Source organism: Cydia strobilella, chromosome 8 (genome assembly GCF_947568885.1).
Source record: "Cydia strobilella chromosome 8, ilCydStro3.1, whole genome shotgun sequence".
In the NCBI taxonomy this organism is placed as follows: Eukaryota; Metazoa; Arthropoda; class Insecta; order Lepidoptera; family Tortricidae; genus Cydia; species Cydia strobilella.
The window spans coordinates 12,616,486-12,642,066 of record NC_086048.1 but is presented as its reverse complement, the minus strand read 5'-3'; the positions used below and the strand labels follow the sequence as shown (position 1 = coordinate 12,642,066).

The following is a 25,581-nucleotide window of genomic DNA, read 5'->3' as shown; positions in this document are numbered from 1 at the left end:
GGATTGAATTGAAGATTTTCTGCAAACTAATAAGTAGTTGATAAATGAATGACAAAAAAATCGGAAAATGAAGTTCACATCAATGCCTGTTTCCTTTAAGGCACCCTTTTGGACATAAGAGGGTCAGTCTTTGGTCCATGGACAGGGAGCATGTTATGGATGAGGCAATGGGAAGAGAATACAAATGAGCATTATTTGTTTACAAACATTATATTGACAATATTGACATTAAGTTAATAATTTTTGTAATGTTTAAGCCTGTACAGTAGAGCACGCTGCTTGTCATTCCCAACGCCCATGTAACCGCTGTTAGGTGAAAATCTAATACAATTCAAGAGACTAATATCCTTTCCTTGAGTGGGAAAGTTCTGGAAAATCTTATATGAAGGTATGTGCACAAGTTTTGCAGCACTCGGTAGAACATTTGATATGATAGCCATTATCTCTGTACTTGGATTAAATTGGAGACCAGTTATCTTGGTACACAAACTGCTGACAACATGAAATGGCTCCGGGTTATATGTGGTTGACTCTTTCAGCGCTGAAGTTTGATAGATATTTACAATGCCCTCTCCACTGCCCATGGCTATCAGTCTCCCGCATGGACTGGTAGTGATAATGGAACCGTTCACACATCCTTGATCATAGAATTTCCTGTATGATCTAAATGTAGATAAATCCCACATTGTAACCTCACCTTGAACTCCATAACAATACAGTTGGTCACTAGTGCCTGAGAAACATATTGAAACAATGTCTGAATTATTTTTCAAACGTCTGATCAACTCCCTAGATGTTGCTGAGAAAATAAGTACTTCATCAAATCCACCACAAATGGCAATATACTTTCCATCTCTGGACAACTCAAAATTCTTAGTATTTTTTACAAGATTTGGCAGGTCAATAATTTCTGGCACAGCTTTTATAAGATCATAGTAACAGTACTGTCTGTGTCGGCTAGTTGATGTAATAAATGCATGAGTGCCACTGGGAGTGAATCTAGCATTATGAATTTCCCATTGTTTCAACTCAAAACTATGTAGTTTTTTATTTTGGTGTGCTGATAAAGAGAGCAAAGATACAACCCCCGCAGAGCCACCCACCAGTGCAACACTTAGCTTAGGATGAAACTCAACACAATATATGTTAGGGCCTTCATTTTTTGTGTCAGAATTTGCATCTTGAGCCGGCCTTATTTCTAAAACCTTTGGTTTTAACCCTGTACCAGCTTGTATCATCTTTTTGGACTCTAAATGTCCAACTCTGTTTGAAATTTTGTCTGTGTCCTCATCAGCTGTTTTTGGTTTGATTTTTGCCCAACTTGGTGTACCCATCATTGTCTCAAATTTTTGTTTCAGTTTGTCAGCATACTGTGCTTTGCCTTTGAACATGGGATTAGAAGCCACCTGGTTTTGGTCATCATCATCTGTCCATGCAGGTTTCAGGTCCAACTCTGAGTTTGAATCATCTTGAGACTTCAGTTTTTCTGACATATTTTTCGATTTGTGGAAGAGCAAGTGTGATAACCTGTAAATAAAATTGGTATTGGTACAGTTGGTAGGTACAATTTTTAAACTAAGGAAATAATAATGGGTGCTACATGGACAGGAGGCTTAGGGCCTCAACAATAATTATTGCATCAAAAGTATTTATTTATTTTATTTTATTTAATCAGGTAAATACACGGGAATATCAGAAAGAGTGGCCTTACTACAACTTAAATTTGATAACACAAATATCTTTATAATCCAAGTTTATGCCCCCACAAGTAGCGCAAGTGAAGAAGAAGTAGACATTTTCTACAACGATCTAAGAAAGGCTCACACAATGGCTACAGGTACTACGCTATTAATGGGAGATTTTAATGCAAAGATCGGGATACAAGATACAAGACATTTATTGGTAAAAGTTAATGTTTTACAGGTCGGTAAAATAGGTAGGTACATAGTAGGTACAACATTTCTAGAGTGAGTATTTATGTCACTTAAACTTAATAATTATTAAATAAAACATATTTTGAGCAAAGCAGGTTCGTAAACAGTAGACAATAGGGTCGCATATGGCGTAACAAGTCGTCATTTTAATTTATAAGGTATAAATTTGCTTATACATATTAATTAGGAGATAAATTACTTAGGGTTAGTACACGTTTCAACAAATTCGTCGACGCTGTAGCATGCTAAGTCAGTTAACATTGTTTTAAGATTTCGGTCAAACTTTTTATCCGTTTTAGCTAATTTTATTTCCTCAGGTAGCAAGTTATACAATTTTAGGCCTAAGATCCCAAGTGACTTTCGGGCCTTTGCAAGCCTGCACCGCGGGACGATTAGCCGGTTACTTCTACGGGCCAGGGAATGGGTAGCGTATTGATCCACGTTTGCCCTAACGTACTTACATGCGGTTAATATGTAAACACTCGGAAGAGTGAGAATCTTATGGTGTTTAAATAAACTTTTTGCGGGATGATCATATGGCTTTCCGCTAATGATACGAACAGCACGTTTTTGTAATTTGAAAGGCCTTTCGCGGTCAGCCGCCGTCGCCCACAGGTCAGCACCCATAATAAGAACAGAATGAAAATATCCGTAGTACGCTTTTATCACATTTTCATGTGTCAAGGTCGGTGCTATTCTTGAAAGCGCATAGCAAGCGGAAGACAGTTTGTCGCACATACGGTCGATGTGAGGGGACCACGTGAGACCGGAATCCAGGATGAAGCCTAGGTAACTTACCTCTTTAACTTGTGGTACCTCGATGTCATTTAGCTTTATAACTAATTTGTTGTTGATGTTATGTCTAAGCTGGAAATATAAAATATTGGTTTTTTCTAAATTTAATAGCATTCCGTTTGCAGCAAACCATTGAGATATTCGTTGCATAGCAATTTGGACCCTAGAATTCAAAATTTGAAGGTTGTCAGCACTTACCAGGATGCATGTGTCATCGGCATACGTTATGAACTCCAAATCGGGACTTGCCGATGAGATGTCGTTTACCAGGATCAAAAATAGGACATTTCCCATTGTCGATCCCTGCGGTACAGCAATATTACCAACATTTTCTAAGTTCGATTTAGAGTTCATAACGCATGTACTCTGTTTACGGTTATTTAGAAAGGAGCGTATGGTGCCATGAAACTGGCCTCCGACACCATACCTAGATAATTTTTCAAGGAGCAGAGAATGGTCGATCATCTCGAAGGCGCGCGACAGATCGCAAAAAATAGCAGCGGCCTGTCGCCCGGCGTCGAGATGAGACAGCGTCCGCGCCACGACGTCGCGCGTCGCGTCTGTCGTCGACCGCCCCGCTTGATATGCATACTGTTGCTTATTTAATAAACCATTTCCTATGAAGTATCTCATAAGTGACGAACTCATAAGATACTCGAACACTTTAGACATAATGGGTATTAGAGATATTGGTCGGAAACATTTCTCGAGCTCCATTTCGCCCTTCCCCTTATATATGGGTTGTACTTTTATAAGTTTCAATATGTCTGGGTATACTCCGTTAAGTAGGCACTCATTGAATAATAGCAGGAATAATGACACGACCACCGGCGGTAGATAATCCAGCACGCAAGTAGACATGTCATTTATATCTTGGGATTTTTTTCGTTTAATTGTTTTAAATGCATTAACTATTTCAGTTAGAGTATAGGGTTCAAACTGGAATGTAGGCACATACATTGGTAAATAGTTATACAAATAGATAAGAGCAGAGCGATTACACGGCTTTGTTTTGTTTACATTTGTTTGTGTATAGTACCGGTTTAGACGGTCGGCGGCAGCGGCGGCGCGTGCGTTATCGCTCTCACCAGCTGATTTAGAAATAAATACGTTTATGGCACTATTATTCTTATTTGAGTTTTTGCATGTTTCGGAGGCGATTATGCGCCATATGCACCGAGACAAGTTTTCATTCGATCTAGCTATCCGACTGTTTACATATTCACAACGAGTAGTTTTCAGCGTGGACCAATACAGTACTTCCATTTTTTCAAGGGTCGGGCGTATCCCGCTAGCGTTAGGCGCTTTAGATATTTCTAACTTAAGTTTGTGTATTCGGTAACGAATTTGTCGAACCGTTTCGGTAACCCAGGTACTCACATTGTTTTTTACCAACTGTTTTCTAAGTGGGAAACATATGTCAAAATAATGCTTAATTACGTTCATAACTAAACCTATCTTAGCACCAGGACATATATTTTTATCATAAATTTCAACCCAATTATATTGTTCCATATTTAAAATAAAATTATTTATGTTGCTATTTGAAAAGGTTCGCTTTAATACATGATTACTTGTATTCAAGTTATTTTTAATATTTACAGAGACATTTATGCTTACGTGGTCAGACAAGTTAAGCTCAATACAAGATACACTTTGGATGTCAGATTTCGGAACATTAGTAAAGGCGTGATCGATACAAGTGCTAGATAAAGTGCTTATTCTAGTAGGCATATTAATTAATTGTCTAAATCCATATTGTTTGATTATATCATTCATTTTACATGTCTGGCTACATTTTGTCAACAAATCTATGTTCATATCACCGACTAACAAGATCTTGTAATTTTGCATGATTGTCATATTTAATAATTCGGTTAGCTTAGAAAAATATAATTGTACGTCACCGCTAGGAGGTCTGTAAATGCACACCACAATGAGGTCGGCGCCGATGCACTCGACAGCGCAGGTTTCGAAGTGCATCTCAACTGACAGGTTTCCAACAAAAGAAGAAAATGCTATTATGGGTCATCATGGCTATGGGGAAAGGAACAGAAGAGGAGAGCGACTTATAGAACATGCACAAGAGTACCAACTTTCCATAACTAACACCCTCTTCAAAAAAAAGGATAGCCGCAGATGGACATGGGTCACAAAACAAAAAACGAAATTGACTACATTCTGTGTAACAAACAGCACCTAGTAAACAATATAGAGGTATTAAGCAAGATAGAGTTCCCGAGTGACCACAGGCCTATACGAGCGACACTCATACTATCAAGTCAGACGCTAAAAAGAAGAAGCTTTCATATGTTGCATAAAACTCTAAAATCCAGTGACGAAATAAATAACTACTTAAGAGAATTAGACACCAACTTGGACCCCCAAATGGAACCCAATAATGCGCAAGCCTACTACAATATGATAGAAACTGCCATCAAAACAAGCTTAAAGACAGAAGGAAAAACTAATGCAACCAAGGAGAACAAAATATTCAGCAGCCGTACTAAGAAATTAATAAAAAGAAGAACAGAGTTAATTCATACCAAAAATAAAAACAGAGCAATAAGGCATGAGCTTAGCACAATATTTAAGCAAGTTAGCAAATCAATCAGAAAAGATTACAGTAACCACAGAAAAGTTATAATAACCCAAAACCTTAAGAGGTTCAGAAGTACGAAACGTGCCTGGAAAGAACTAAAAACATATAACACATGGATACAAAAACTAAAAGAAGATCGAACTGAAACAAAATCGAGAGAAGATGTAATAGACACCGCAACAAATTTCTACAAAAACCTTTACAAAAGAAGAGAGAGTGATGGACAATCAAAACAAACCAGCTACGACAACACAACTTTCAGAGAAGATCTCTGTATACAGGAGAAAGAAGTGTATAACCACATAAAACTCCTAAAGAATGAAAAAAGTCCAGGCCCTGACTCCATAACTAACGAATCAATAAAAATAGGAGGACCGATACTCCTTAACTACCTAACAAGACTGTTTAATCTAATATTAGACACAGGCGAGATACCTAAGCAGTGGGGAAACTCAGACAATCCTTATATACAAAAAAGGTGACCCCTTGAATATAGGAAATTATAGGCCAATTAGCCTTCTAACTAGCACATACAAGCTATTTACTTCGATCATTCTAAGGAGAATAACCAAAGCAATCGACAATATGCAAGCGGTAGAACAAGCAGGCTTCCGCTCTGGGTTTAGCACTATGGATCACATACACACGTTGGAACAAATATTGGAAAAATACAAAGAGTTTAATGTACCAATTTATATATGCTTCATAGATTACAGCAAGGTCTTCGACACTATAAGCCACAACTCTATATGGAATGCACTGGAATCAGCTCAGGTCAACACTAGATACATCAACATACTCAAAAATGTATACAAAAACTGCACTAGCACAGTGAAACTTGATAGAAGAGGAGAAGAAATAAAAATAGAACGTGGGGTGAGGCAAGGTGACCCTCTCTCACCCAAACTTTTCATCGCTGTGTTAGAAGAAGTATTCAGGAATCTGGACTGGAGAAACACCGGAATAAGGATAAATGGTCGTTACCTAAACCACTTACGATTTGCGGACGACATAGTGCTATTCTCAGAATCCGCCACAAGCCTAGAAAATATGGTAAGGTCACTAACCGAACAAAGCTGTAAAGTTGGACTTGAGATGAATACTAGTAAAACTAAAGTAATGACCAATAGCTATGAAAAACCTATAACTGTGGAAAATAAAACAATTGAGTATGTAAATAGCTACATATATCTAGGAAAGCAGGTATCATTCTCAAAATCAAGCAACGAAGAAGAGGTTACGAGAAGGGCGAATATTACCTGGAATAAGTACTGATCACTAAAAGAAATTCTTAAGGGTGACTACAGCCTGAACCTAAAGAAAGTAGTGAGTGACACATGTCTTCTGCCATGCCTGATCTATGGTTCACAAACATGGGTGTACACAAATAAAGTAAAAGAAAAAATAAGATCAACACAGAGAGCCATGGAAAGGAGTATGATGGGACTCAGGAAGATACAAAAAATAAAACACACAACAATAAGAGAAAAAACAAAGGTTGCTGATGCCCTCACAAGTGCTTTAAAACTTAAATGGGGCTGGGCAGGACATGTAGCCCGAATGACTGACAAAAGGTGGACCAACATAACCACTAAATGGAAAGCACCAGCAGGCAAACGGTCCATAGGAAGACCAAAAAAACGGTGGACAGATGACATAGTCCATACAGCTGGAAAACAATGGATGGAGAAAGCGAAGCAGAGAGATGATTGGATAAAATTGGAGGAGGCCTACACCCAAAGAGGGATCCACATAGAAGATAACATTTAAATTACAAATACAAAAACCATATAAAACTTCTTATGGAATAAAGGGCTATAATAATAATAATAATAAACCCGCAGGGCAGCTTGTGGCGAGCTGTTGGGGAGTAACGACCCCACGGACCCGAGTGCTCCCGAGAGTCGGTCAGGGTCTCCGTCTCCGGCGTGTCTTCGTCGGTCGGAGTGGACCCCAAGGGGACCCGCAGGACTCTCAGCTCTGGCTTGCCTTCATTGGCTGTCCAGAGAGGAGTCGCTAGAGCTATATGCTCCAGGGGTGGAAGTGAAAGATGCATAAGACGCGAGTTGGCACAGTGGCTGGTAACAGCCACTGGGTAGAAAGCGGCGCACACCTCTCGACACCCCTGAGCCGCTCACACCGGTGTTGCTCCTGGTCGTCTTCACGACGGCAGTTTCAGGGGCCCATCTAGTCAGCGGCGAGTCACCGCCTGCCTCGATAACGTGTACAACATTGTTATGGCAGGTGTCCGGACCTCTCAGCAATAGCCCAATCTTTTGACCAGCCAAACTTCAACACCATAACCGGCACTCTTTTCCACTGTTTTTATAATAGCCCCTACGCCTGTTGGAACCGATTTACGGGTATCTATTTGTACCCGTGAATGGGTTCTAGCAGGTGTATTACATAACAGCAAACTTCTCCAAAGGGCCTCTACGTGTTGGATCTGTATCCCCACGCACGCCTATCAAATGAACGGGATGTATATACCCGTGAGTTTATATGAGATACAAATAATAATAATAACCCCCCAAAGGGATCACCTTGCCGTGGTGGGCGGGCTTAAGGGTTGGTGATACTATTATACCAGATCAAAACACCAAGATCACACCCCAATAAGGGAGATACAATGACATTTGCCAATTTCACCTGGGCTTACCCTTCCCAAACCAAGATCCCAACTTTCCTGTCCTTTCTTCTTTTTCCTTTCTGTTCTCTGTCCTTCTTCGTTCTTTATAATAGGTAATGCAGTTAAGATCAAGAAAACTACGTCCAGGGCCGCTGCCCGAGGGTAATCGTCGGGGCGCATCTGGAGCCGTTGCTGGATGCCACAGCATGCGATCCAACGGCGATGTGGAGTTGAGCAGGCGGGCTCCCATCGAACAATCTGTTACAGCCGGTCATCGGGAGCTGAGCAGGCGGGCTACCGATGTAGATGCTACAGCCGATTCAGGTGATGGTATGGAATCTTTGCAAGGTCCTATTTCAGTATCTGGCCGTAATAACAGGACTAGATTTACTCGAGCGAATCCTGATGCAGACAACAAGGACATGCCCGAAGCCATCACCGCCATCTCACATCCCTCATCACCAACTTCATCCATCCATAGCTTATTTCAATCACCCAGCTCATCTCATTACTCTGATAACTATCACCCCTCACAATCATTGCCATCATCACCAGCAACTTCTCTAGCGTCTGTAGATGTTGTGCAGGAGGCATACGCCGTTAATTCTGCACCCACTACAAATACGACGCGTACGCGAAAAAGGTGGACAGAAGAAATGAATAGGTTTATCTGGCGTACATATTTAATCACAAGCAAACTAGAGACACTTCAACGTGGATATTTAGAGCCATTACATAAACAGTTCCAAGAAAAATTCCCCGATATGAATGCATCTAGGCAGAGAGTAGGAGACCAACGCCGAGCAATATTAAGTAATAAATTACTACAACAAACAACTTTGAATGAAATCCGAGTAGAAGTCGAAAGACATTTAGAGACCATAAACGATTTTGATCGAACAAACTCCCTCACCACACAAATGTCCCGTAACCAGCCACTTAGCTCACAATCATTTTACCCCTCACTATGTGTTAGCAACATTCAAACAGGGGGGCGGATGGCATGGTCACCCGACGTTAATGAAATGATCATCAAGTTTTATTTCGAAGTTACTGAAGTAGAAACGAACATGACAGCCTACAGAAAAAAGTTACATAAAAAATTTACATCCCATTTCCCTCAATTATCACACTTATCAGAACAGCGCATAGCTGACCAAAGGAGAGCCATAGTCAATAACAAACTACTAAGCCTAGCGAGAATTGAAACGATTAAGAACCAGGTCAGAACTGAAATAGGAGCGACAGATATACTCGAATGCAATGACACACAAGACGAAGTCCAAACAGCAATGGATAGGTCCATAATTAATGTTGACACACAGAATTCTTTTGAGGGCTTAGATGCCGTACAGCAGGACGAAGGAAGCACACAAACCAATACCGAAACAGAATTGTTAGACCGAACACACACTATAATTAGGACAGACAGACAACAGACGACAAAATTTACTTAATATAGACGAAGAAGAAATTAGGGCAATATTTAGTGAGAACTTAAATAAGTTTAAAAACATAAATCCTACACATAGACCACATATTCCAAAACTAAGAGTATCTCGTAAGCTTACATCAACTGTTAAATACCTAGACAGCACTGTTATACCACAATATATTTCCCATGAGTCAGACTTTAGTTTGGTACAAAGTGTCATATACACTGCAGCATATACAGCAGCTACGTACATAGGAGTAAAACTTGATAGACCACCTGGCATCAATAACACAAGAAAAACTAAAAAACCTAGGTAGCAACTTAGATTAGAATCTAAGATAAGTAAGTACAGGGCAGACATAGGTCGCTTAACGCAGTATATTAGAGGCAATAGAAGTAGGAGAATACTTTTGGCAGTAGAGACAATTAGACACACTTTTCACACACACGCTACATTTGAAAATCCCAACACCGAACCAGAACACTTTTTGGATACACTCAAGCAAAAATTAAATACAGCAGCTAGCAGACTAAAAAGGTACGTAACTTGCACAGATAGAAAAGCGCAAAATGCGCTATTTGAAAACAACGAGAGCAATTTCTACAGGAAAATTTCATCAAACGATTCTACCTACCATAGTCTTCAACAGAGTACAGACACTCCACCTACAGAGACAATACGACAATACTGGGCGGACATATGGGAGAAGCCGATCCTGCACAACGACAACGCCACTTGGATAAACGACGGCAGTGTTGCAGAGAATACATCTGCCATCCCGAGCATGGAATTCGATCACATACCCATCGATACGTTTATACAGGTAATTAAAAGAACACACAACTGGAAATCTCCTGGAACAGATAATATACATAACTTCTGGTACAAAAAACTCACCTATACACACCCGTTTGTTCATAAATTCTTAAACCAGTTTATTCAATCTCCTCACACAATGCCTACATTTATTACACAGGGCCGCACCTACTTGCTACCCAAAGATAATGATACTTCTAACCCTGCAAAATACCGGCCAATTACCTGCTTACAAACCATTTACAAAATCCTAACAGCATGCATCAGTGAAACAATTTATACCCACCTATCACGAAATAGTATACTCAATGAGCAGCAAAAAGGCTGTAGGAAAAATAGCCAGGGGTGTAAAGAGCAATTGATCATAGATGCAGTAGCCATGAACTACGCTTCGAAACGTAAACAAAACTTTCACGCTATGTATATAGATTACCGAAAAGCATTCGACTCAGTACCCCATAGCTGGCTCATATACATTTTAAAACGCTATAAAATTCACCCTTCATTAATTCAATTCCTACAAACAGCTATGAACAATTGGCAGACTACATTAACTTTAAAGCAACAAGAACCATCAATTATTGAACCGATTCGTATTCGTAGAGGCATCTTCCAAGGGGATGCTTTGAGCCCATTGTGGTTCTGTATGGCCTTGAATCCACTGTCTGAACTGTTGGACCAGGCGAAGATAGGTTTCAGACTTAAATACGATGATTCGTATCACACATTATCTCATCTCATGTACGTAGATGACATTAAACTTTTTGCTGATAATATTACAGAATTGTTCCAACTGGCTGATATTACTCAAGAATTTTCTAAGGATATAGGCATGCAATTTGGTGTAGACAAATGCAAAGTTTATTCGATACATAGAGCCCAAATTCAAAGTAACCCTTATACCTTAGACACAGGAGATCAAATAGACCCCATGACCGAGCAAGATGTATATAAATACTTAGGTTTTCATCAATCCGGCCAGATTCATCAAAAGCAGACAAAACAGGAACTCACTCGGAAATTTAAACACAGACTTTCTGGTATCCTAAAATGTCACCTTAATTCAAAAAATACCATAAAAGCCATAAACACTTTCGTCATTCCGGTTGTTACATATTCATTTGGTATAATAAGTTGGGCACAATCAAACATTAAAAACCTGCAACGCATCATCAATACAAACCTAACAAAGCACCGAAAGCATCATCCAAAATCCTGTACTCAAAGACTAACTTTGCCACGGCAAGTAGGAGGAAGAGGCCTGATAGATTTACAGAACTTGCATAATAAACAAATAACGACACTCCGATGCTACTTTCATTCAAAAGCCGAACAATCACAGTTACACACATACACAGTTGAAATAGATAACCGTTATACACCCCTTAACCTACAAGACAGAACCACGCAGAGCAACGAACAAACAGTCAGTGTACAACAGAAAACATCAGACTGGGCACAGAAAGCGCTTCATGGTAGACATATAGCCGATCTCAACCAAGAATTTGTCGACAGAGAATTGTCAAATTCTTGGCTGAAATGAGGCAAACTCTTCCCGGAGACAGAAGCCTTTATGCTAGCCATACAAGACCAGGTCATTGCCACCCGAAATTACAGGAAACACATAACCAAAGAATTAGCCCATCAAAGTGATTCATGTAGACATTGCAATAGTGCCCCGGAAACGATCCAACATATAACAGGAGCATGCAAAACCATAGTTCAGACAGATTATAAACACCGCCACGATCAAGTCGCATCCATAATTCACCAGTACCTAGCTTATAAATACAAATTCGTAGAAAAACAACTACCATATTATAAGTATAAACCATCCATAATCCACGAAAATAGGCAACACAAACTATACTGGGACAGCACAATTATTACCGACCGAACAGTTCACTTTAATAGACCAGACATAACATTCTTTGATAAGACCACAAAAACCATCTTCTTAATTGACATAGCAATCCCGAACACACACAACATCCAGTCCACAATCAATGAAAAATTAGCAAAATATAGAGATTTAGCGATAGAACTCAGGCGCCAGTGGCAAGCCACCACTGTACATATAGTCCCCATAGTAATGTCGACCACAGGAGTTGTCCCTAAAACATTAAGTAACAGCCTGGAAACCCTGCACATGCCAACCCAAATCATACATACCCTCCAAAAAGCTACAATCCTAAACACATGCCGAATAACTAGGAAATTTTTGACTTCATCTACAATAACAGAAAACACCACTTAATAATTATTTCTTATGCTTGGCCGTGGCCCGCATAATAAATATAATACCCCCTAAAAAGGAGAAAAATCAAAACAAAAATAATAATAATAATAATACACACGTGCCACGCTCTATTGGGATCGATCTATCATCACTGACAGGACTATTGTAGCCAATAAGCCTGACATTGTGATAATAGATCGATCGCAGCGCCGGGCCGTGCTCGTCGACATCACCATCCCCCATGATGAGAATCTCGTGAAAGCCGAGAAGGACAAGTCCAGTAAGTACCTAGACTTGGCTCACGAGATAACCGTCATGTGGGATGTTGATTCGACAATCATTGTCCCGATAGTCGTTTCAGCGAACGGTCTCATAGCGAAGAGTCTCGACCAACACCTTGAGAGACTCTCGCTAGGTGGTTGGATCAAGGGTCAGATGCAGAAGGCGGTGATCTTGGACACGGCGCGGATAGTCCGCCGGTTCCTCTCTTTGCGGCCCTGACCACCGGCAGCTTGGGCCCTGCCCCGCTGCTGGCGGCACCCTAGGTTAGGTTTTTTATAATTTGTTTATATGTATTTTGTATTGTTTTGTAAGTGTTTTTATATTTTACTTTTATATGCATATTATAAAAAACCTAACATAAGAAAAAGAATAAATAAAGAGAATAATACACATAATATACAACTTAATTACTAAAGTACCTTTAAACCAGTAAGGTTTGTCTCGGTACACCATCCGCAGTAGATTTGATACAATAATAAAATATAACAACAACATAGGAAAGTTCATAACATGCTCAATTTAAGTAATCTATTATTTAAATTACAACAATCCGACACCGTTTGCACTGAGCGCATATTAACACATTTTTTCCTTATCCTATTGTTCTTCCGGCCGGCCGCTCTGTTCGGACCGGTTCTGCACTTGCTCGAGTACAGGATGCTCCAATTATGTTACGAAATTATTAAATATTATTATACAATAATGTAACTCTGTCTGTAATTTTACGACTAATATTCTTACAGCTGATCCAACAATGCTCTTTTAAGATAGCTTGCAATATTATTAGATGAAATTTCTGCCTTCCATTCAGTTGGGAGTTTATTTATGAGGTCTGGTATTATATATTGCGATGTCCTTCGTCCATAGAAGTTTTTAAATTGAGGTTTCTTTAGCACGCATAGCATGTTTTCATTCTTTGGAGTGCTAATAAAAATAGTAAATTACGCTCGAATTTGAAACATTGCACACTCCAATAGCCAGATACAGAAGTTTTCACCTAACAGTTAATAGTCTCCAAAATATAATTAAATTACTTTCCAAAACTAGTTTTCTTACCCTCAGAAACAACAAAATCGACGTAACCTATAAGTAATTCTAACTTACTTTGATTCTTCGGGATCTTCATCGTTATTCCGCATTTTCTTCATTCGTGCATTCCCACGAGGTTTACTCCAGTTTCTCTTCATCTTTCTGAATTTTATAATCAATTACACAGAATATTCACAGTCAACGAATATGCACGCTGCACGCAAAGAGCATATAATGTAATCAGTATTCAGTTGCTGCACGCTGCATGTATTTTAATTTTTCCATAGACATAGTATACACTTTTCACTCAGAAACTGACACAAGTTGACAGCTACGTTAGTTGACAGTGACACGTAAAGGTAACGTTCAGAAATAATCGATCGTGGCGTACGTGGAAAAAACACTTCTAAAATATTGTAGAAGCATATCTGTTCTATCACATATAGTTGGTCAAGCAAATCTTGTCAGTAAATAAGAACAAAAAAACTATACTCATCCTTTTCTTTTGGGTGCTTATACTAGTGTAAGACAAAGATAGTATGATTATCTCTGTCTACTCGGAAACTTTGACCTCTTGAAAAATAAAATTATCTCATAGCGATACATTTGGAATATATAGTTGGTCAAGCAAATCTTGTCAGTAGAAAAAGGCGCAAAATTCAAATTTTGTATGGGACAATATCCCTTCGCGCCTACGTTTTTAAATTTGCCGCCCTTTTCTACTGACAAGATTTGCTTGACCAACTATATCACGTTTGTTATAATACATAATTCTTCAAATTTGGAACGGTCCGCTTCGACGAGGCTTCGACAACTGTTCCATAGACAAGAGGGTTTTTTCTCGTACGTAACAGATGACGCTACTGAAATTGTCGATAAAGCAGGAAGTGATATGCAGACATTTTTAGTTCTTAATGCGGCCGACAGATGACAATTTATATCAGTGTTGCATCTCTTTTACTCTACCAGTTAATTTTTAATGCAAGAAAGATGTAGAGTTAGCCAACAGATATTCCTAGTATAGAGCTAGTTTCTTCATTCGTTATTCGCCGTGCTTCATTTCAATGTATTGCCGTCTTGTGATGAAATCGTTTTCAAAATGTTTTAAGTGATCGAATATTAGTTATACGGTGTCAAATTGTGTAGTGTTACCGATCAAAACAAAGTTTATGGAAGCCATATAAGTTTGTTGCTCGATTATGAAGCGAACTCTTTTTATTGTGTGACCTTTTTACATCCTTGGATAGTGTGGCAATGGTTTTACTAATGAATAAGAAACAGTTGTAAAAAGTGCTACCTATTTTATTATCTCTACTGAGGGGTCTATTAGGTTTTACAATGGGGCCGATAGGGGCACCCCCATAAAATATTAGGACCGTTCGTTTAGACCATCATAAAAACATCACAGATACGCTTCATGACAATCGAATCGAAACGTTCGGTCGAGGATGGTGCGGCGCCTCCGCGGTACGGAGAGGTCGCGGAGCGATGATCGGAGGCCCGACAGCGATGCTCGGAGCGGCGCCCGCTCCGGAGGGTCGCGTCCAGCGTTCAGCTAGTGAGCAGCCGGCTCGCGCGGAGTGTGATGTGCGTGCGGGATGGCCAGCAAGCCCGCGACTCCGGCGGCCACGCGAGGCGTGCCCGGCGCGCCGCGCGTGCTGGTGTACGTGGCGGACTCGCGCCAGCTAGAGCCCGGCGCCGCGGTGCCCGCCGAGCTGCCGCCGCTGTACCCGCACGACCTGCCCGTCGCGCTGCCCCGCAACGCGCTCTATAGAACGCAGAGCGACGCGGCGGACCGAAACCCGCCCAACACCATCTTCTACAAGCCCTTGAACAATGATGGCAAGCTTAGCACTTATGGCTCAGGTGATAGTTTGGTCCAGAGAACTGATTTCTTTCCTGTCGCTCAACAATTTCTGAAAGAAAGTTTAAAACTTGATGAGAACAAGTCAGTCGAGAGACAAAGTAATATTGTTGTGCGAAGAGACTGTAGTAATAGTTCAATTAATTCAGAAGTCTGTGGTGTAGAAAGTTACAATTCAAGAGTACCATTAGAATCAGGGGAGTTAGCGACATATCAAACCAGATGCCCCGTTCCTGGGGTGTCTGATAATGCTGTGCCGTTGCAACCAATTGTAGTACAGCATGGTTTCAATCAGTTCACGGAGAGTGGCTCGGTGAATAGTGAAGGAAGAAATAGTGACAGAGAATTAGTGGACAAGAGTTTTGTGAACTATCAATTTTTAGAACAAAGTGTATCTCACCAGTCAATAGTGAATCAAAGTATAAGTATATTGAATCAGCAAGTGGGTGTGAGCCGAGTGAGTGAGAGTGAAGGCCCGCAGTTAGTGCGGACACCGGACGGGCTGGTGTTGGCGGTGCTGCCATCGACAGCTCCACAACCAGACTCCTCAGAACTCAGCAGTAGGACTGCGCAAAGTGAATCTTCTCAAACAATTATAGTGCCTTTAGGTTGGAGAAGAATAGTGAGTGGCACATCAGTCCTGTATATAAGGTAAGTTCAGAATTTCATCTTTTCTAGTATAATTTTTTAGGTGCAAGTTGGGTTATCCTTTATTTTTGAATACTCATTTTTCGGCTGTATTGATTCATTTCTTGAGAATGATGAGATGATGAATGAGAGAGGTGGGATAAAAAGCATGCTGCTCTGACTCCAAGTGATGGAAAAAGGGCAAGCCAATGGTAATGGATTAATTTATAGTGCAAGTTTTTCAAGAATTACTGCAGACTCAAGGCGAATTTTTATTATATATACTAATAATTTATTTGTACAATTCCCTTCTACACCTTAAAACTAAATGAAATCAGCAAATTTACTGCTTACAGTTTGGTAATTAATGTTCCTCAGACGATGTTCCTGAGTCAGGGTCCCATTTTGTAGTCTACTATGTAGACCTCAATGACCTTAAAACAGAAACAACATGGAACTGAATTAAACATCATTTAAACAACACAGAATTTGTTGTTTAAAAGAGAATTTGTTGGATTTTATTTGTTCACAATCTTAAAAAACAAATTTATATTGGTACTAATTAGGTAATTTATCATAAATTGCTTACCCTATATCTTAGTTATCAGTACAGAGTAGGGCTCGCGGTCGAATCCGTGTTTCGTTTACACGTTTCGAATACCCGTTTCCGAATAATACGTAAACGGTTTTCTGGCCCGTTCCACACGTTTAATTAAGAAACGTGTAGTTAAGACCCGTGTACACGGATAAACGGGTATTCGAAGATACGTATCTTATTTATCCGTGGCTCCGGACACGTCCTTGACGATAGTAGCGAAGGAACGAACGCCAGCTACAAATGAATAGACAAAAGATTCATGACGAGTTTCTGTCATATTTAACCTTATTCCGTGGGTCATTGAGTCGAAATTCAATAAAACGGTTTAGAAACTCCTTTCTTGAGCATGTAGTTTTTGCTTGCAATAGGTATTAAGAGTATTCACGCTTCTTATCAAAGTATAGTATTTTATATAGCACTTTAAATAGCTACTTTTTTTTACGTTGCGGGTTAGCAATATAATATAAAAACCTGCTAGTACCTATTTAAAAAGAATATTAGAACCATCGAGTTCTGTATGTAGGCAGGAAGTCAAACTAATGTTCGAAATTGGCATTAAGTAAGTATTTATAAAAAAATACAATTTTAACTTGCTTCTTTATTTTAAGTTTAATTTAAGAACATGATATGAAATTGTATTTCTTGTCATATAATGTAGGTAAACCTTATAAAACAAAGTCCCCCGCCGGGTCCGTATGTCTGTCTGTATGTTCGCGATAACCAGACCTCACCTATGAATGAAGTTTTTCTTTGGGAATGTTTGTGTATATTTTGTTAAGGTTTTGTTTAAATTGGTAGAAATATGACGATGTTTGCTAATGAAGTTAGAAAAAATCACGCTGGCTTAATCGAAAACGCTGCCTAATCTATTTGATATCTATGTATGGTGGACTTGTCTCTCTTTCATTGGTCTACAAAAAAGTGCGCGATGGCTGTCTGTCTATATTTTAAGAATAATTAACACATTATTAACTTTTAAAAAAACCGGACAAGTGCGAGTCGGACTCGCCCACCGAAGGTTCCGTACAAATACATCTGTAAAAATTTCAACTGTCTAGCTATCACGGTTCATGATATACAGCCTAGTGAGTGGTGACAGATAAATGGACATTGAACTCTTAGTATGATTAGGCTTCCGAAGTGAATACTTGTTACAGAATGTATTTTATTATGCTTGACTCTCCATGCGAAGCCGGGGCGGGTCGCTATAGTTATTAATAAACACTTTAAATCAACTTGATAAAATTGCACCTTCTCAATAAATTCTAATTGTTTTTACTTTAGGTACCTCTTACCACAGTAAAACGCTTTTTAGTGCGGTGCAGCTACAAAACAATTAAAAACATTTTCTTGTGCAGATGTTTTGACCTTATTACAACGACATAAAGCTTGTAATTGGCGGTGACACTTGTGATAATAGTTTGGGAACCTACATGTTTTCGACGATGACAAACAAAAGGATATTGGAAAACAATGGATGGATGGACCACCGGTCGGCAACGTGCGCATTTAAGTTTATTACCTGAACGCTAGTGCGAAAGTGACCAAAGTGAATTATGAATGATTACCAATTTAAAGATCTATCTTAATGTAATTAGCAATATTTTCGCAAGTTATCCAAGGTAGTATGGGTTTTTATGGTTCTTGGGTAAAATTACTCGATAATCCCGCTTTTGTGTACCTACTTATAACTTTTTTGCGCCGTTGGCAGGTTTGTTGTTTTCGCAAAGCAGTAATAGATCCGAGATAAAAATAACCACCAAATAATTAAACTGTTATTTTTAATTAATATTGTATTCTGTCTGCACACCTATTATTAACGAAAATACTATACCATTATGTAATTATAAAAAAAAACTATGATCGATATCAAATTTTTGTAATTAGCTTAGAAGCAATCGGTTTTATTAAATGATATAAATAGTTTAAAATAAAAATTATGTATCCCTACTATTAAACATAGGAAGATTAGGAAGATGGCTCAGTACCTATGTTTTATCAATACGGTTAAAAACAATTTAAAAAAAAAGTAATTGTGCGGTTTTATGAAACCACGATGCAAGTGAAACTTTTTTCGGATTGTAGGCATTTAACTAAAAAAAATCGGAAATTAATTCGATTTACGGTATTAAAATCGCGGTTTTAATCTTAACTTAATAAATTGGGGCGATAGAATAAAAGCTTCACTTTAAACATCGTACGACAAACGAATTCATCTGAAGTCAACATAATAATAGTGGACCTTGTTACCATTGTACATTGGCTCAAACTGGTTCGGAGTATTTGGACCCGTTCGGAACGGTCTTAAGTACCCGTGTAAACGGAGATACGTGTCTGAGATACGTTTCTTGGGAACGTTCCTTCGAAACGTTTTCGAATCCCGGCGGTTCCGTGTAAACCGGGTTCTTAGTACCGCCGGGCTTAAGAACACGGGTATTCGTATCGGCGTGTAACACGGATACCGGGAGCCCTAGTACAGAGACAAGACAAGTTACCTAATAAGCTTTGCAAAATTATAGACAACCCAAGATAGTGATTACATTATCATTACCTAAATTTAGTATGCAGTATCATGTAATCATAAGAATATACATATTTGTTCACTTCCACAAATATAATAATATTTTAATATTACTTACACATTCAAATCTATAATTCTCACTGTAAGTAACTTCAATAGCACAGACCTTCAAAAAAAAAGGGGCACTGTATGCAATAACATGTACAACAATGACCATATACCTACCACATTATTGTTAAAGATACAAGAATAGGTATTCTTATTGAATAAAATAAGAAAGGACTGCACTTTAGCTGACGCGGAGTTCAGGGCTCATATTTTTTTTATAGAAAGTACTCATCATAAGGAAGGCTCGACTGCACTTTAGCTGACGCGGAGTTCGGGGCTCATATTTTTTTTATAGAAAGTACTCATCATAAGCAATCTCCCCACCAAGTCCTATGGTGCGGAACCCCATAGTTTTCGAGAAAAAAAATGTTAAAGTTGCCATACAAATTTCCCTCAACACGGCTCTGGCGCATTCAGTTGTCAGTACATTCCTAGCTATGCAGTGTAGGACAAGGACATATAGATAGACGATAGGCTGGCGTCAGCTAAAGTGCAGTTGAGCCTAAAAGGGAAAGTAAAATATGGTAGTAGTATGTTGATTCAACTAAAAAAATCCCAGTATAAGTAACTGGTTAATTTGAACAACAATTTTAAAGGGCATAGTAAGCAACCACCATTCCATTACCATTCTCATAATTTTTGGCATGATAACATTTCAAAATCCTTTTCGTTTTAGGATAGCAGAGATCAACATCAAAAAAAAATATTGTATAAGTATACAATGGTGTAAAGTTACACCATCTTATTCCAATGTAACAAGTAGGGAATGCTTTCGGTTATAACGCGGCGCGCTCATTCTTTCTTCCGTGGTTATAACCTTAACCGAAATATTCGGTGATAACCGATTATTTTGTCAAAAATTCATAACCGATTATTGGAAACTCGAATAACGGGTTACGGCCTTACGGCTAATTTATGACTTAAATTCTATGAATTGATCTTCTAATGACTACGAAATCTTACCTTTTTTATCTGTGACTATAACTTTTGTCATTTGTGTACTTTAGTAACGAAATATACCGAATTTACTTGCCCTATTTATGAAATATTTTGAGTGAATATTGTACCACGTCCAAGGTCATATTTTCAATTTTACTATATTTTGTGTGTTTTATTAAAAAACGAAGACTTATACTCACATTCCCTAATAAGGTACCTTTATTTTTGTAATTTTTTGATTACTTGGTTGTAAATTTATAATTTTTTGTCGAAAATAACCGTAACTGATTATAACCGAAACCGGTTATGAACTTTGGTCGGTTATTGCATTCCCTAGTAACAACTTAACAAGGCCAAAAATCTTTGACATTAACAGTTGTCAATTATCATAATTTAAGCAAAGTCATTGTCTTTCTTTTCTGTTTGAAGTCAAGACTTTTGGCACAGAATAAGTAATAGTACTACCATACAGAAAGGAAACTTCCTACAAAACCGAAGTTTGGCAGCGGTTCAGGGACGAATCATGCTGTCCCTTTCTTATGTATGGTACTATCTAGAGGTAGGTATCTATCTATTTAGGGTTGTCAAAATTCAAGTAATTATCTCATCTGTGGTCGTACACGCAAAAGGGCGTCAAGTTCAATGCCCGAAAGGAAGAGTTTCGCACCCCCCTGGTTAGTTACAAAAAGACAAAAGAAAATCGTTTTATCATTGGTTTAATGTTAGATCATCATTATAGCTGTTTCTCTCTATGAATATCTAGTAGAGCTAGGGCTACACTTAGGGTTGCCAACCGTCCCGCTATATGCGGGACGTCCCGTTTCTGGGGCCCTAGAGCATGCGTCCCGCAAGGGGTCCACGCGGGACGCCGATTGTCCCGTTTTCAGACTAGAATAGATTATCAGCACCAAAACGAGCGTTGAATTGCATGTTACAATAATTTTAAAGCGTGTAATTTTACTTGAATATACCGCGAGTAATGTGATCGTAAATGTACCGCTAATCTCTGGATCACAGTTGGCAACCCTAGCTACACTACACAGTATCCAGTAGGGAATGCAGTTGCTAGGAACAGATCGCTTTTTAGCTATTAGACCCCCTGGTGTTACCTAGTCATAATTTTCTTCTTAATTTCTTTGTAATTTTACATGTAAAATGTATTGTTATGGGAGCAATAAAAAATATTTACTCACTCATTCACTTAGGGCAGTGTACCTAATAACAAAATGCTTCTTTGGAAAGGAGTGGGTTTCTTAGTCCCGCGACTCCCGCGTATACCTAGTAGGTCGGTGTAACACCTACTAAAGTTTTTACCTAAAATTCTTAGTCCATAAATAGAGTTAAATTCATTGTTAAATAAAATAGGCACGTATTTCGATGCGATTACTGCCCTTACTTACGAGCATTTCTACCAATATAAATTGAACTTAATAAGACAACCATAAAGCGAATGCATAGTTGCAGAAACCTGTTTGCAACAGCAAATCGAATACGTTTATTGACGTCTCACTACTTGACGAGCACTTGCCATGATAAAACTAAAAACAAAACCCATTCGGTACAAAAATTTGAAGATGACTAAGAAATTATAAGGCTACTTTGTTGTAAATGCAATTTTAAATTTAATTTAATTAAACTTGACTGGTCAAAGTAAATTATTTTTAAGGTGATTGTTGAGCATTTTTTTAAATTGCATTTCCTACCATTTGGTTTAAAATTCCAAGTTTTCGACGGTTTTAAGACGCTGCGTAATACCTACCTAATAGGATGTAGTCTATAGACATGATTAGATAATACACGACACGACACGATGATAGACACACGTTTGAAAGTAATAATAATACTTTAATGGTTGGTAACCTATAGGTACTTGACGAAACATTCGCAGTTCGGCCGAATCCTAACGTAATTTTGCAAGTGTTAAAACAGTGTTAACGGTAGATATACCGTTCTGATCTGATTCCGTGCATGTAGAAATTTGATATTGTATTAACAAAATAGTTAAACACAATGATTCCCCGATAAATAGTTAGTGTTAATGAAGTACGCGACGCGAGCCTCGGATCGAGCGCTAACGTTAAATCAATCCTGCGCAAGTGGACAAACCAGTCGGGCAGCTGGGCGGACGTGGCCCGGCGCAAGTCAGAACCTTCCATAAGCATACATAGGGACAGACGGACAGACAGCGGAAAACGACTTTGTTTTATACTATGTAGTGATGCAGGGTTAAATGTAGAGACTTTAAAAAAATCCAGTCCAGACTTCAAGATGTTTCTGCGCATCAGGTAAATCGTAGAGTCGTTTGGTGTGTTAATTACAGGGAAAATGTCAACATACAAAGAAAAATTTATCAAATAAAGAACATTAAAACCCTCTGCAACTGTGGTGACTTTTTTAGAGAGACTCTACTGATGTGGAGTCTATCAGACCTCATTTTCGATAATTCATTAAAAATAAACTAATGGCAAAATGGTAACTATTGTTTTATCAATCGATTATTCCATTAATAATTTAATAAATTAAATTGTAAAATGGGTTTAAAAACAAAATACATAAGAAAAATATAATAAATTTTAATGAGCTTACAGTTTCTTACAATTTGTATTAAGGCTCACAAAAAAATTATAAAAAAACTAAACAATCAACCATTTCTAGTAAATTCAATAATTTTCCTACTTTTTAACATTGTATTTATACTTGAAAGAAAAATTGAGAAAATCTAAAGACGGAACAAGGTAATAATCAGTCCTGAAGTTGGTACTTATTTTAAAGGTTTTCCCTCGATCAGCCATCTAAAATATAATTATTTATGCGGTTAGGTATCTCAGACACTATAGAAACATTAATATTTTTATGTGTTGACGTCTGACAGACACTGTTCACACTATGGACAAGTACATAATTTTATGAGGTGAGGTCTCATGAAATAAAACTATGGAAACGGATTATATCACGTATATTGAATTTATAATACATCCCGACGTTTCGAACCCTTTACAGCGTTTGTGGTCAACGGGTGACTGAGGAAAAATTACAAAGTGCAAAAATACCCACATACTAAAAATAATGAACAATCATAGACTATAAACTTTAAGTCTGGTTGTACATGCAAAATCGGTTCATAAGGCTAGTTGTACACTACAATTATTTTCAAATAAAGATATATATATATACACGCGATAAAAACTACGCCGGCTCCAACCCTACACCACGGACCCGAGAAGATTTAATTCCTTCCTAAATTGTAGGAGGGTATCCCAATATGGGACCGGCAACAAACTCGGCGGGACACATCTTTTCAGACCCAGAGAGAGGTGAGGTCTGTCAGACCCAGGACTTATTGCTGTACTCACGTCTGTGGGACACCCACAGCTCATATCTCCCGGTGTGTGCACCGCATCGCCACACGGGCATCACTGTCCGATGCCGCAAGTCGTTTTAGGAAGGTAATGAGCGAGACAGAGCTATATCGCGCCATACGCCGACATACCAACAAAAAGTTTATTTGGCGGTGTCTGACAGACCGCACATCAGCCGCAGAGGGTTAACAAGTAAGGTTTCTTATTAACATGCAGTTTTACATCAATGCTTGTAGTAGATGCATATAAAACCCATGCATCGATTTAAGAATATCATTTGTGTTGACAGATGCTGCTCTCTATGTCTGACTAATTTTCTCTATTGGCCTTTCACTACCTTTTCGTGTACTAGCAAAACATTAGGTCATCTAAACCTGCTAGATCCATTATTCCTGTTTTCTATTATTGATAACATGATTCTTACCTATAAGTACTTGAGAGTCTTTAATGGTCCGTCCATTAGTGTTATATGCCAATGTGTTGAAAAACTATTTTCTCGTTTAAATGAGCCGCAACCGCCAACTCTTGCCCCTTGGACATGAAGCTCCAACAGGTCCTAAAAGAAGCTCCTTACGTCCGTCGGCAGTCGGCACCGTCCGCCGGAGACCTGTCTCCCGGGAATATCTCTTGATGCCTGACGATCTGAGACGCGTTTAAGATAACGCACAGTCAATGGCCGGTGGTTCTGGGCCTATCACGAACTTCACGATTCGTGCATCTCTGTCACTAATTAAAGAGCTTTGTTTTCGAATGTCGATGTTTGCGTTAGCCCTCTAACTACAATAAACGATATCTCCAGGGATGGTTGCGCTGGTTCAGGATTTTAAAACAGGAGTTCTATTCTCGGCTTTTGCCAAAAGATTTAAGTATTTTTTTTACCCTAAGCTTATCATCGAATTCCAACACCGTCTTTTTTCCCTTTGGAGTGGTTGGTATCTATGATTTTATTTATATTGCAAGTCCATTATTAGTAATTATGCTGGATTTTGGATACGACAAACACACCGTAGTGCTAAAAATATTGGAATATTATAATATTTAATTGTTCCAGAGTGAATAGTTGCCTTTCCATTAAACATAAAACCATCTCCACGAGCATTCTTTGTGTCAAGCACGATTAGAAAAGAAAGTTACGTATTCATATTTCATAGCGACTATGGGTGTGCCGAGGGAGGCTCTATTGTGCCTGCCTGTGCTCATTACCTGCCTCTTATCTGTCATTGGCAGCACAATGCAAATGCAAACAATGCTGTAAAACTCAGCCTGCCCGGTAATGGTTCCCCGTTAACAAACCATTGACTATAATACTCCTTATTAAAGTAACAAACGGGGTTACAAACGAATTCAATTGGCGCTTTTATGATAAAAAAGGAATAGGTGTTTACAAAGTCATCAGACCTATCAGTGCGACCTTTAAGGACAGAAGTTGTTGTGGTTTTAACATTTAGATTGGGGGCCAAAGGACCCCGAAAAGTCCCTAATCGTTAATAATGCTGTTGAATTAAGTTTGCCAGATAATAGGTCTGTTTACAAACCTTCAGCAACTACATATTAATTAACATACATCGGGGTTATCGATGCGGGAATGTTTGACATTAGCCAAAGAGTAGGTATTGACTTAAAAAAAAAGACTGTACTCTAGCAGGTTTCTACCTAATGAATAATGAATTGAAATTGAAATCATTTACTAGTCTCAGGGCGGGGCACCATTTAACTCAACCCTAGGAACTTCCTCCAGTTTCTTGTTGCCAGCCGTTCACTTTTTGTAGTGTTATACATCCCCATGCCCATCGTGTGTCTCTC

General features: G+C 38.8%; 2 protein-coding genes across 5 annotated transcripts in view; one reads left to right on the top strand and one right to left on the bottom strand.

Moving 5' to 3' along the window:
- Positions 1 to 200: 200 nt before the first annotated feature.
- LOC134743649 (U3 small nucleolar RNA-associated protein 18 homolog) lies at positions 201 to 14,043 on the bottom strand. The gene is made up of 2 exons (XM_063677229.1): positions 13,838 to 14,043; positions 201 to 1,527 (listed from the first exon to the last, which is right to left on the bottom strand). Exons 1-2 carry the CDS (start codon positions 13,918 to 13,920, stop codon positions 234 to 236), a joined length of 1,377 nt encoding a protein of 458 aa, XP_063533299.1. The 5' UTR covers positions 13,921 to 14,043; the 3' UTR covers positions 201 to 233.
- A 703-nt stretch (positions 14,044 to 14,746) lies between these two features.
- Positions 14,747 to 25,581, top strand: part of LOC134743655 (uncharacterized) — a 92,594-nt gene continuing 81,759 nt past the window's right edge. For 2 of the 4 annotated variants that reach the window (XM_063677236.1, XM_063677234.1), the window contains exon 1: positions 14,747 to 16,277. In XM_063677236.1, the coding sequence (XP_063533306.1) occupies positions 15,361 to 16,277 (917 nt within the window). In that variant the 5' untranslated portion in view covers positions 14,747 to 15,360. The remainder of the gene's footprint in view (positions 16,278 to 25,581) is intronic. The other 2 variants (XM_063677237.1, XM_063677238.1) reach the window with 1 other exon arrangement.

Coding starts and splice junctions, on each gene's coding strand:
- LOC134743649 (XM_063677229.1), bottom strand. CDS start 13,920: ATGAAGAGAAACTGGAGTAAACCTCGTGGGAATGCACGAATGAAGAAA. Junction 1,528..13,837: donor GAAGATCCCGAAGAATCAAA/GTAAGTTAGAAT, acceptor TTTTATTTACAG/GTTATCACACTTGCTCTTCC.